Source organism: Vombatus ursinus, unplaced genomic scaffold (genome assembly GCF_900497805.2).
Source record: "Vombatus ursinus unplaced genomic scaffold, bare-nosed wombat genome assembly UNPS02014158.1, whole genome shotgun sequence".
In the NCBI taxonomy this organism is placed as follows: Eukaryota; Metazoa; Chordata; class Mammalia; order Diprotodontia; family Vombatidae; genus Vombatus; species Vombatus ursinus.
In genome coordinates this window covers 1,497,665-1,511,193 of record NW_020953936.1, presented here as the reverse complement: position 1 = coordinate 1,511,193, position 13,529 = coordinate 1,497,665, and the positions used below count along the sequence as shown (strand labels likewise).

Below are 13,529 nucleotides of genomic sequence, written 5' to 3'. Positions count from 1 at the left end.
TATTTCAGTGATGTATCATCCCTCAGGTCTCTCTGTGTTTCTACATGTCTGCTAAAGGGCTCTCCTGTCCTCTAGAAGTCAGGTCTTCTATCACAGTGCCCTTCTATTTGTGCAGGGTTTCTTAACTTTTTTTTTTTTGTGCTACCGGCCCCTTTGGCAGACTGGTGAAGCCTATTCTCTAGCAGTCTGGTGAAACCTGTTCTCAGAATGTTTTTAAAGGAGTAAAATAAAGTACACAGGATTACAAAGGAAACCCATTATAGTAAAAGACTTATCAAAATATTTTTAAAAGCCAAGTCCCTAGACCTCAGTTTAAGAGCCCCTGTATAAAGTGCTTTTGCCTGAGTGCTTTAATTAATTCTCAAGCACCAAGAGTACTCATCACTTCTAAAACAGAGGCTCCATATTTGGACTCTTCATTCCACTGCATTGGTTTCATATCAGAGAATAAAGAATCAAGACACTTTTTTTTTTTTACAACAAACAGGGCTTGCAAAGATAGATTTGGTGTCTTCAAATAGAGTACAGTTTCTCCAGTTACCTGTAGAAATAAAAAGAGCTTAGATTTTTCCCATTTTCCTTCCTACTGCTGTTGCTGCAAACAAGCATCAGGGCAGTGACTGAGAGTTCTGAACCCTGGGGCCGGCTTCTCAGGCTACTTCCTGGCCACTATTTTCCCTTCAGTTGAAGGGCATTGGTGACACAGGGATTATCTTTTTGGAAGGTGAGGCTGTTATTGACTTGATGGTAATGCTTCCCTTAGCAAAAGCTTCCCTGAGTTATTATTAAAATTCTGTGAATGACCTAAAACTGAGTAATTGGGGGGTATTTGGTGTGTTGCTGCTATTGATTTTGTAATGTCTATTAAACGTATGGTATGAATTGGTAGCTACATCTGTCAGTTGTGAGTTCAAATTGAGTGTACAAAAGACTTCTTTGTTGCATGATAATTTTGTGTCTCCCTTCCGTGCTTTGCATGGAAAATGGAGATAGGGAGATACAACTTCCATTTCTCTCAAAATATTAGCACCACAATAATTTAAAGACAGTGTGGGGAGAAGGGAAAAGACCTGATTTCTAGTCTAAGCTCTGCCAGTAACCTCAGCCACGTCTCTTCAGCAACCGGGACTTCAAATTTCTCATTTTAACAATTCAATTAAGCATTTATCATCTGTAAGATAAGGGGGTTGGACTAAATGACTCTTCTGGTTCTGCTTGGAGAATGTCTATAAAATGTTTTGAGTTCAGTGAAGAAAATAACAATAGCAACAATAATTAATTCATCACATTTACTATGGAGGTTTTAAAGAACATTTCTTGCATTTTCAATAAGCTTTTCATTAAGGATATAATCACTGATCTTTTTGTCTTTTTCACTTACGTTGACATCCTCTGAATAATCTGGTTTTATACCAACATGAATATAAATGTTATATTTGAATTACATGTATATTTGTGTGTATATACATGTGTGTTATATATATATTGCATATACTATATCATATTGTAGAATATATTCATTATATAATATATGTTAATATTAACAGTATAAATATTAATATTATTATAAGTTAATATTAATAAGTATATTAATATATATAGATTTGTATATAATTGATATCATATTTGCATGTGACGTGTATGTGTATATATACATGTATGTCTAGCTGGCCCATATATCTAGACCAACTTGAATATATACATTCATTCTACATATCTCTATAACTTAGCTACATATTTGTATACACAATACACTTATCTTATGTAAACATCTAGAAATACATATATGTACACAGAGATAAATCTCGGTTGGCCCCTCACCTCATAGCCGATCAATTTCTAGTGTTCAGTTTCACTTTATATTTATGTTACTGGGAATCAGGCAAACCTGGACCTATGATAGGAGTAGTAGACTAAAGCCCTTTTACAAGTTGGCCCCTTGGATGATATTCAGGCATGCGTGTTTTCTTTTTTTCCATTCTGTTTCTTACATTATAATGGCTTTCTGGCTTTATAGTCAAAGCTTATAAAGAAAAGGCTCTTTTCTTCTTGCCAGCCAGGGGTGGGGGTGGGGGGTGGGGGCGGGGATCCCACTTTGGTATTCACAATACAGATATGACAAATGCATGGCCTGTGTTCTAGGTGTTTGGGGAAATGTAAAAACATGTCGAGTTGCTGCAAATGCTCACATGGTGATTTGTTGGTTTGATTCTTCAGGTCGTGATTTGGCAAGCACAACCCTCCCAGGATACCCTCCACACGTCCCCCCTGCTGGACAGGGCAGCTACTCTGCTCCAACTCTGACAGGGATGGTGCCCGGTGAGTTTTCAAAATGCAGCTTTTCTGAAGCAAGCAAAGTGCTTTCTGGTTGTTATGTGTGGAGGCCGGCAGCCGACTGAGAGATGTGCGTGGAAAAAAAAAAATCTGCCATATAGTCCAAAGTAAACTCACGAGTATCTGAAAAAAAAAAAAAAAGAACATAAATGAATACTTGCACTAGCCTATTTCTCCAATGCAATGCTGCTTCCTCTACTTTGCATTTGCAAGTAACAGATTATTCAGTCTAAGGCATTGATTTGGCTTTTGTGCTAATTCTTCTTCAAGGCTGTTTGATGTGTCCAATAGGGAGGACTGGAATTGGCAGGAATATCCCCTCTTCTTTGATTGTCTAAATGTTTAAAACTCATCAGGACTTGGTGAAGATTTGTTCAAGGGAGAGAGAGGCTCCTCGAAGTGACCTAAGTCTTGTTATTTTAACACACTCCATCTATCAATAAACATTTATTAAGCACCAACTATGTGCCAGGCACTGTGCTAAGAGCTGGGGATACAAAAAGAGGCAAAAGAAAATCCCTGAATTCAAGGAGCTCACAATCTAACAGGGGAGACAATATGCAAACAAATATATACAAAGCAAGCTATATACAAGATAAATAGAAAGTAATTAACGGAGGGAAGGCACTGGAATTAAGACAGCTTCTTCTTAATGAACCATTCATACCTTTTGCAACTGGCATCCTCCTGGGTGTTACAGTTCTGTTAGCTTCTTGCCATCCACAGTTCAAGGTTTTTGAAAAGTGGGAAACATCCACTGCTTTATAGCTAGAGTTGGTGGAAAGGTAGGAATAGCAACAGCCTTATTATGCTGGTGGTACAATTTGTGCCATAACCTGGCATCTTTGAAAGCTGAGACCCTGGGCAATCACTTGACTTTTCTAGGCATCAGTTTTCTCAACTGTGAAACAAGAGGTTTGGAACAGATGAACTCTAATCTAATTTCTAGCTTTACTCTACGATACTATGATTGTTATTGCTACCATTACTCCTATATTAACTCTCTTCTCTCTTCTACCCTTCCCTGAATTTGGGGAAAGAAAATAGAGAAAGAAATTATGACCCACATATTTCTCTCTTCATGCCCAACTTTAAAACTACTCAGTAAGAGAAGTCATTAAATCTATCCTCTCCTGCCTCTGCAACTAAGACTCTTTCCAGCTAACTTGTTGTTTTTCAGTCATTCCAGTCATGTCCAACCCTTTGTGGTCTCATTTGGGGTTTTCTTGGCAAAAATTCTAGAATGTTTTGCCATTTCCTTCTCCAGATCATTTTACAGATGAGGAAACTGAGGCAAACAAGGTTAAGTGACTTGCCCAGGGTCACACATCTAGTAAGTGTCTGAGGCTGGATTTGACTCAGGTCTTTCTGACTCCAGGCCTAGCACTCTATCCACTGAGCCACCTAGCTGGCCCAGCTGGTAGGGGTTTGGTTTTAGAGAGCATGTGGGGTGCAATAGGGGATATATGTGCATATTTTCTCCCCGATAGAATGTAAGCTCCTTGAGGGTAGGGACTATTTCATTTTTTGTCTTTGTATCCCCAGCATTTTTCACAGTGCTTGGCATATAGTAGGCACTTAATAAATGCTTATTGAATGCTTTCTCCCAAAGTGTAACTATATCACATTTCAATACTTGCAGTATCCTTGCCAGGATGAGTTTTCAAAATATTCAATACTAATAAGATCTTAACATGTGTATAGCACTATATATTTCACAAAGGCTTTCTCCTCTATTATTGTATTCAATTAAAAAAAGAATTTTGTGAAATTCAGGAAAATGTAATTGCTGACATTCCTAGTCACTGTTTCTGGTGAAGCTTTCTTTTCTCTGCATTGAGCACCTTTACAGTGAACTAAGCTTGCATGCGGAGGAGGGAAGGGGGGAATTGAGAAAGAGGGGAGCGGGCGGAGAAGAGATTCACATCAGTAGCACTGGGTTTTGACACACATTCAAGGTGATTCACATTGCCTTCCTGCCATGAACAGAAGCAGGAGCAAGTGGAAAATTTGAAAGCCCAGCCAGTGCTCACAAGATTTTCTCAGCTCAGCTTTATAGACACAAAAGGTTGATCTAGTTCAGAGAAGCACCTGAACTTTTTACAGGATTATCCAAACGGAATCTGCACTCTGAACCACTGGAGGTTCTTGCAGCCTTAATTACAGTAAGGATTATAAAAATGACTCCAAATTTAGCAGAGCCCACATAATTCTCAGAATATATGAAGGTTCTTTTAACATTAACTGGAGCTACAGGAATTAAAGATTAGAACAAGTGCATATTTTTAATGATAAGCCTGCTGTGCCACAGCTGTGTCAGATACTCAAATGCTCTGAACGAGGTTCTCGGTGTCTCTGCACCCCCATGGCAATGATCCCCTGGAGAAGTTTAAGCACAGGTCTGCAGGTTGGTAAGCAAACAGTTTGGCAAGGGATAACCCAGTACACTGCAGGTATGGGCAGCTGTGTCTTAATGCCCCCTAATGGTGCCACCAATTTTTCACACTTTGGTTTCCATTTTTATTTCAAGAAGCTTGCTGCTAGAAGGCGTGTGTGTGTGTTTGTGTGTGTGTGTGTGGGGGGTGGTTAATGACTTCACATAGCACTTCCCTTTGTTACTTGAGAGCAAAAATGATTTCATCAGTGTATTTGTGTCTCCTGCTTTCTTCCTTCAAGTACCTAGCATAGTGCCTGGCACATAGTAGGTGCTTAAATAAACACTCATTGCTTGATTTCGGTAAGGCACTCTGGTTAGAGTCAGACGTGGAGCTTGTGGATTGACTATCAGTGCCCACAATCAGTTGGTCTTTTCCCAGGATCATAGAGCCAGAGCTGAAAGGGATTTCAGAGGCGATCTAGTTGAACATTTTCATTTTGCAGGTGAGGAAATTGAGACCTAAGGAGATTAGGTGATTTGCTCAAGGTCACATGTATCAGAGGTGACATTAAAACCCATTTTCTCTCATTCCAAAGACAATGGTCTTTCCCCTGTTCCATATTGCCTCTCTTTAACACATCTCAAGGCCATTCATTTATTCATCTATCAACAAATATATTAAATGTGTATTCTATGCCAGGTATTGTGTTAGGTGCCTGAAGAAAGACAATATAGAAGAATAAAAAAAATCTCATTAGGTCAAATGTTTAGAATATCTGCCTAGTATATGCCAGGCTTGGGAGTTTCCCAATTTTTAGCATTTCAACATTTATTAAACACCTATTATACTCGAGGCATTATGCTAGGTACTGAGGATATAAGGATGGTTACAATCCAAACTTTGTTTTCAAGAAACCTTATAATATTTCTGTTTAAGCAGTATATTGTGTGTTTGCAATTTGAATATTGACTGAATATGCAGTCTCTCTCTCTGTCTGTCTGTCTCTTTGTCTCTCTCCCTCATTTTCTCTTTGTCTTTCTCTTTGTCTCTGACTCTACTTCTGTTTTTGTCTCTCTCTCTTGGATAAAGCCAAAAATGATATGTACATCCAATTTGCGATTGACACAAAGTTGGGAGAGAGCTACCCCACTGGATGACAGTGTTAGGATTCAAAAAGATGTTGAAATACTAGACCATGGACTGAATCTTAAAGACAAATGCAAAGTTTTACACCTGGGTTCAAAAAATCAGCTTCAAAAGTATAAAATGAAGGGGAGGCCATAGCTAGTTCTAGGCAGCAATTTTTCTAAAAAAGATCTGGGTTTTTCAGTGAACTGCAAAGTTTATATGAGTCAAGGGTGTCTGGTGATGTGTCCGCTAAAAATGCTAATGTATTATTAGACTACATTAAGAGGAACACAATGTTGGCAACAAGAATGGTGCTAAGTCTCATTGTACTCTGCCCTGGTCCTACCTTATGTGGAGTATTTTGTTCAGTTCTGGTTACCCCATTTTAGTAGGGACATGGATAAGTTGGAGAGCATCCAGAGAAGGCCAACCAGGCTGATGAAGAGCCTCAAGATCACATTATGTGAGGGTGGATTGAAGGAACTGAGACTACTTAACCCAGAACACAGAAGACTCAGGGGAGCCATGATAGCAATAGTCTAGTGTGTCAAGCGTGGGCATGTAGGAAAGGAATTTGACTTTTTCTTCTTGGTGTTTGAGGACAGAACTAGGAATAACAGGTAAAAGTGGTAAAGGGGTAAATTAAGCTTTATGTAAGGGAAAATAGCTTGACCCAAAAGTAGAAAAGTCTGCCTCAGAAGAAAAGTAGGTTCCCCCCTCTTCGGAAGTCTTCAGACAAAAGTGGGGTAACCACTTGTCTTATTGTTCTTCAGTCGTGTGCAACTCTTTGTGACCCCATTTTGGTTTTTCTTAGCAAAGATACTGGAGTGGTTTGCCACCAGCCCATTTTACAAATGAGGAAACTGAGGCAAATAGGGTTAAATGACATAGCTAGAATCACACAGCTAGTAAGTATCTGAGGCTGGATTTGAACACAGCTTCTCCTGACTCCAGGTGTGGTGCTCTATCCACTGCTCCACCTCACTTTCTAGGGCTTCTTACTGAGATGGATGATGCTTTCTGAGTGATAACAAGAGAAGCTTGTGTTCCTTTGGCCAAATGTACTCTTTATAAGCATTATTTCATTTAATCCTCAGATAAAACCCTGTGAGATGAAGAGAGTAACTATGATTTCACCACTTTCAAAGATTCATTATTTTATCGATGTAGGTATTTCTTCTACTGATGATCACCTTTCTACATCTTCATAGGCAGCTAATTGAGCTTCTATGGACACCGCCCCCCCCCCAATCCATCATTTCATAGTCAACCTTCTGGTGATTCTGGTCCTATAAAGGAAAGATACTCACATTCTGTCACCAACTCCTTCTTGAAATCTTCCAGCTCAGTAGGACCTGAGAGAGCTTGTCCTGTGGCCTTTGAGAACTCAGGGTCACCTCCATGCGTCATGGAGGCAGTGAGGTAGTAAACTGGATAGAGCACAGAACTTAGAGTCAGGAAGACCCAAGTTCAAATCTTGTGTTGGATACTAGCTGTGTGACCCTGGGCTAATCAGTTAGCCTCCTTTGCCTCAGTTTCCTCATCTATAAAAACAGGAATAATAAGAGCACTTTCCTCACAGGATTGTTGTGAGGAAACTGAGTTAACATAAAAAGGACTTTGCAAACCTTCAATGCTAACTATTATTGTTGCTGTTGTTATTTTTATTAATGAGGCATCAGAATAACACTATATTGGAAGAGTATAACATCATCATTCCCATTTTGCAGAAGAGCAAACTGGGTGGGGGGCAGAGACTTGAATGACATCCGGTACCTGGTAAATAGCAGAGCTGGAAAAGAATAGCTAAATGGCTCATTAGATAGATTGGTAAGCCTGGAGTCAGGAAGACTCATCTTCCTGAGTTCAAACCCTGGGAAAGTCACTTAACTTCTGTTTGCTTAGGAGGTAGCGAGGTGGCTCAGTGGATAGAGCACTAGACCTGGAGACAGGAAGATCTGCGTTCAGACATTTATTAGTTGTGTGACCCTGAGCAAGTCACTTAACCTCTATTTTCCTTAATCCACTGGGGAAGTAAATGGCAAACCACTCCAGTCGGGGCTCAAATGAAGGGCTGTTGACTCCTTACTTTTTCTCCCATATGATGTGTTTAAAGTGCTGATTACATAGCTAAATTGGTATCCCAGTACAATTCTAGTATCTAAGGACTAAATGAACACCTGATTTATGACTTTTATTGTACGTAGTCTTGGGGGTGGGGTGGAAGGCAGTGTATCTGAATCAATGTAAAAAGAGCTGTTAAATACAAATATATGTATTGATGCCAAATAGAAATAGTTTGGGGATTATTTGTTGCTTTGGGTTATACAATCTTTTCTTGTGGGTAATAAGGACTTAGCTATCTCTTCCCTTTGGAATATCTTTTTGCCAGATGCTTCAAAAATGTCTAGAGAGGTAGAAATGATAGACAGGTGCAGAGATTGATAAATGTATGCTGTTGTGTTGAAGCATCTCTCTCGGATGGAGTTCTGTCTAATCCTCAGATGGGTGAATTATATACATCAGCCCTCATTAGGGCCAGGGGAGGTGATCTACAGATTCTGACATTTTTTGCTTCATAACTAGATGAGAATATGCACCTGTCCTGTCCATTAAAACCTTGCCAGATTGGCCTTCCCAGTGCTCACCTAAATTCTTAGATCAGTAGGTGCTTGAAAAAGATCTGTTGAATGAATGAAAATAAATGAATTTGAATTGCCTCCATATTTGCAAGGTAGGGCAGAAGGATTGGTGAAGGAAGCTACATAGGTCTGAAGCCTGATCTTTGAACTTCTCTGTCTGCCTCTGTTTCTTTAACTGTAGAACAGTGATGATGAACATATATCTCACAATTGCCATAATGGTCAAATGAGATATTTCTAAATTGCTTACTTAACACAGTGCCTGACACATAGGTACTTAATAAATGGTTGTTCCCTTCCCCTCTCAAGTTTGAAGATACATCACTAGAGGGTTAAGACTAGGATTCCTGGGTTCAAAGTTCCTAGTATCTTTTTCTCCCCCTTTTTACCCCCATCCCCAAATCCCCCTGGATTGAACTAGCAGGTAAGATCAGTGAGGAGTCCTCTTTGGTTCTGGAAAAGTTACTAGAAGTGCCACACAGACAAGAAAATGGGTTGATCCTGTTTCTCTCTCCCTACCATCTTCCTCCTAGTTTTGGCCTTTGTGAATGTAGAGGTTCTGTGTCCTTCTGAATTTCTCTATGAGCCCTCTTTTCCCAGGTGCTCTGGTAGATACAGGCTCTGGGGAGGGGGTGGAGAAAGAAGCTGCTGCTCAGATATTCATGATCCTGCTTCCAGGGATCCCTGGAGGGAAAAATCTTTGTCTTAACCATCCAACTACTGTAGACCTTGGAGGGGTGCCTATTCGCCATCATACTGAGTCTTTTGAATAATCCCATGGAGCCAAAGAAAATGTGTCCCCTCCCTCCCTTAGCCCGCTCTCAGGGTATGTCACCACAGGTGACTTTTACATCATTTTACAATGTAAATCCTGAATGCAAGAGTCTGCCACTGGTGTTACATACAAATACATCCATGGAACCAAAGAGCACAGAAAGGAAACTAACAATCTAAGCAGAGAAGGCAATGAGATAGTTATTCCAGTCTTAAATAATTTGGTGTAGTTATTGGATTGTTCTCATTGTGACAGATGTCAGCCCTGAGTGGTGGTGAAAGAATTTTGGGTGGCATAAGCTCCACAACAGATAAACTTCTTAGCAGGGCTTTCTTCATTAAAAATAAGGCAGAATAAGATACTACCTTTGCTTAAGAAGCAATGTGACATAGGGGAAAAGAGCATTGAATTTAGAGTCAGGGAAGTTGGGTTTGAATTCTGATCCTGTCACTTAACTCCCTGTGTGAACTTAGGTCCTTCCACCTTTTTGGTTGAACTAATTTATGTCAAAGGACCTTTCCGGGTACTACATCTTATCTATGATTTTCAACTTTACTAAAAGGAGTGATAGATGGCAGGTTATTTGAGGTTTTTCCTAGAGGAATTCCTTTGGTAATACTATTGTCTATATAATCTTTGTTCTGCCACATGGGGTTAATTTTTACCTCATTAGAAATGCAGCTGAGCAAAATACAAAGGGGCCTTGAAAGTGTTTTACATGGAACTGGAACAAGGCAAGATGACATTTGGATGACATGAGGCATGTTCTGCGACAGAAGCATGTGTATTGTGAAGCATTCCCCCCTTACAATAATGGTTACATGACACACCTTTTCTCAGAAGAAAGGGATTGGTATGGACATCCTCCACTGAACACCTACTTGTATAATTGCTGAAAATAGATAGGACTCTCTCCTCTCCATGTCTCGGCACCAGCTGTGCTCCTTACCTGGACACTCTCATTCCCCGCCTCTGCCTCTTAGGTTCCCTGGCTCCTTCAAGACTCAGCTCAGATACTCCCTTCTGTAGGAGGCCTCCCCTATGCCCTTAGCTGCCAGCACCTTCCCTTCTGAAATTGCCTTTCCTTGACTCTGTAGGAGTCTTGTATATACTCATTTATTTGAAGGTTGTCTCTCCCCACTAGAATATGAGCTCCTTGAAGGGAGGGACTATTTTTTTTGGCTTTTTTTAATCTTCTGCTCTTAAGCACAGTGCCTGACAGGTAGTAAACACTTAAAAACACTTAATAAGCAAATGTTTGTTCATTTGATTTGAATTATTTCCCCAATAAGTAGTAATTCTTAGGGTAAGGTGGAGGTGCTCAGCTCATGGAAAATGAAGAAAACCAAAGACCCATGGGAGTAAAAGAAGTAATGATGAATTACCAATAACAAACTAATTCATGCAAAACCTTAATCCCTGTACAAGTAGCAAAAGAGGAATCTCTTGAGATCAACGTCCCAAAATAGCCACATACAATTATCCCTTCCACATTGTGACTTTGCCCATTGCACTTTGATATATCGCTATTTGGCATAAGAAATTAAATGGGAATTTTGGGGGAATTTTGTGGAAGCCACAGATGAAATCGCAAAGACCAGCAGATGACACAGAAAAAGTTTAGAAACTCAGAAATACATAAAGTATACACACACACACACACACACACACACACACACACACACACACAGTAGTGCATAATATCAACCCCAATTTTACAATAAGGTATTGTAAACACCCCCATAAAAGAAAAAGAAAAAAATTCAGACTTTTTCTCTGGTACAAAGGGAGGGACAAAAAATTTTACACAGTTTTCCAGATAGCGGGGGCACCATGCTCCTAGCTGACACGATGTGGAAGGGATAACTGTTTAACAAAGTGTTTAGTGTATACTACTACACTAAATTTAAGGAGTGTCTAAATGTGTTTGAGTGAGGTTAGAAATTCCAAGACACAGTACAAGGAGGGGGCATAGCCATGCAAGACAGAATACAAAGCAAGACTGGACTCAGCAGGGGCAGTTAGGTGGCGCAGTGGATAAAGCGTGAAGTCAGGAGGACTTGAATTCAAATCCGGCCTCGGATCAGACACTTGACATGTACTAGTTGTGTGACCTTGAGCAAGTCACTTAACCCCGATTGCCTCACTAACAAAAAAAAAAAAGACTGCACTCAGCAGAGACAAAGAGAAGCAAACCAGCTTTACTGAAGGAAAACATACCGTGAGGGGCAGTCAGATAATGGAAATAGGTCAGGTCCCACTAGAGTGCCTAGTGGAAGGGGATGCCAAAATCAGTAGCCAGTGAGTTTTTATGAAGTTATTAAATGGGTCAAGCAGAACCAAGCATTTGGGGGAAGAGATGGGGAGCCTGAATTTGGGGACTGGTGATGTTGGAGCAGGGGGAATACTTGAAGAACTGACTGCTAGTTCATTCCTCATCTGTAAAGTGGGAGAATTGAGGCAAAAAGCATTTAAGTGAACTGCCAAGGTCACACTTCTAGTGGATGAGGCCATATTTGAACACAGGTCTTCCTAACTCCAGAATCAGCACTTAGTCCACTACATCAGGTAGTGGCCTGGGATGGAGAACCTAGACTTGGAGATTGCTGCTGATTCATGCTGGAAGTGTGGGTGGAGGGAATGGAATACCTAGAGAATAGACTTGTTAGTTAATAGTCACACGCACTGGGGGCTTTCGGCCATTACTTGGGTTTAGTGACTCAGGGGATTTGAATTTTCTAGTGCTTCTTAGTTTAGTGGGATAGAGAGACTACTGAGGTCCTTTCAGGGAACCAGTTAATTTCAGGCTCAGTTTAATTTAGGATCTTCTTGTATCTATTTTTGGAGGGTAGAAGGTCAGTATTCATTTATTAATTTATCCATTATATGAGAGGCTAGGGAAACACTCATGAGCGATTTGGTTTATATTATCCTGTTAAACACAGCACTATATCACCAGAAATTTGGCCTCCAGGTAATGATTTTTTTGACCAAGGCAGCATATGAAACAGAAAAAAAGTACAAATGGTGCACCATTTCTCACAATCCAATTAGGCTTCTGTAGCAATGGTAGAGGAATGATAAGAAAGCGGGCAGAAGGTGCCAAGAACTATCCACTTCTTAGACCATCTCAAACTTTAACTTTACTGTTGGCATCCTTAATTTAAGATCCTTGTTCAATGACCAACAAGTTGATATACCATTGGAGGAACTGAGCCACATCCATATTGATATTTATGCTATAAACCAGGCAACAAAGAAGTTGTAGCTAAATGTGAGGCTGGCTGGCCAGTTTCCCTTCAGGAGGTAAATAAAGGAGTTGGCATAGTTTATAACATTGTGCGCCCAAAGGCAATAATAAACACCATTTTACTGGACACTTTGTCCTTTTCTTATAGTGCTCATGATGAACATAAGCAGTCAGTGAGCCAATGAACAGTTATTAAGCACCTACTATGTGCCAGACACTATACTAAGCTCTGGGGATACAAAGAAAGGCAAAAGACAATTCCTGCTCTATAAGACCTCACAATCTAGTGGGGGGAGACAATATGGAAAAACACTATGTACAAACAAGCTACATAAAGGATAAATTAGAAATAATCAATGGAGAGAAGGCACACATCTGATGATCCTTTTATGAAATATGAACCCCTTTCTCTGATGAAATTTAAGGGAGTGACTTCATTGGACATGGCTTTGCAGGGCTTTATAACTGAATCATGAAAGGAATTCCATACTAGGAGTACAAGCTTGGGAATTGTCTTGTAGATGTGATACCAGGGACGGGGATCCCCACCCTGCATCCTCTGTGGGATCTAGAAACAACTTTCCTAGAGAGAGATACCCTTTCAGCAATTCAAGAGAGTTCAAGGAACAATTTGGAGAACAGACACACTCCAGATAGAAGTGGAGACAGAAGAGCAACTTTAAGTAGGGAACAGTTTGAAGGAACAGAACCTTTGCCAGCAGACAAGAGGTCCAGATAAAGATTCAAAAGAGAGCAAGCCTTGACAACTGAGAGTCTAAGTGTGAAGAGGTATAGAACCTGGGAGCTCAGCTGAGCAGCCCATTCAGCAGAAACGTTGCACCTAAAGGGAACTTTACAAGGACTTGGAGGTGAAAAAGGACTTCCAGGCTTTGTAGTGCAAGGAGTTCCGAGTTGTTTTGCACATGTCTTACAATCATGGCTTACTACCATTTTGCTTCAAAAACATCAATTTTTCCTATCACACTTGCTTTGAAAAGATTACCAAATATGACACATTTATC

At 40.2% G+C, this 13,529-nt stretch overlaps 1 protein-coding gene across 2 annotated transcripts in view; it reads left to right on the top strand.

Moving 5' to 3' along the window:
* PAX5 (paired box 5) overlaps positions 1–13,529 on the top strand; it is a 352,843-nt gene that overhangs the window by 271,227 nt on the left and 68,087 nt on the right. For both annotated transcript variants that reach the window (XM_027859120.1, XM_027859121.1), the window contains exon 8: positions 2,218–2,319. In XM_027859120.1, the coding sequence (XP_027714921.1) occupies positions 2,218–2,319 (102 nt within the window). The remainder of the gene's footprint in view (positions 1–2,217; positions 2,320–13,529) is intronic.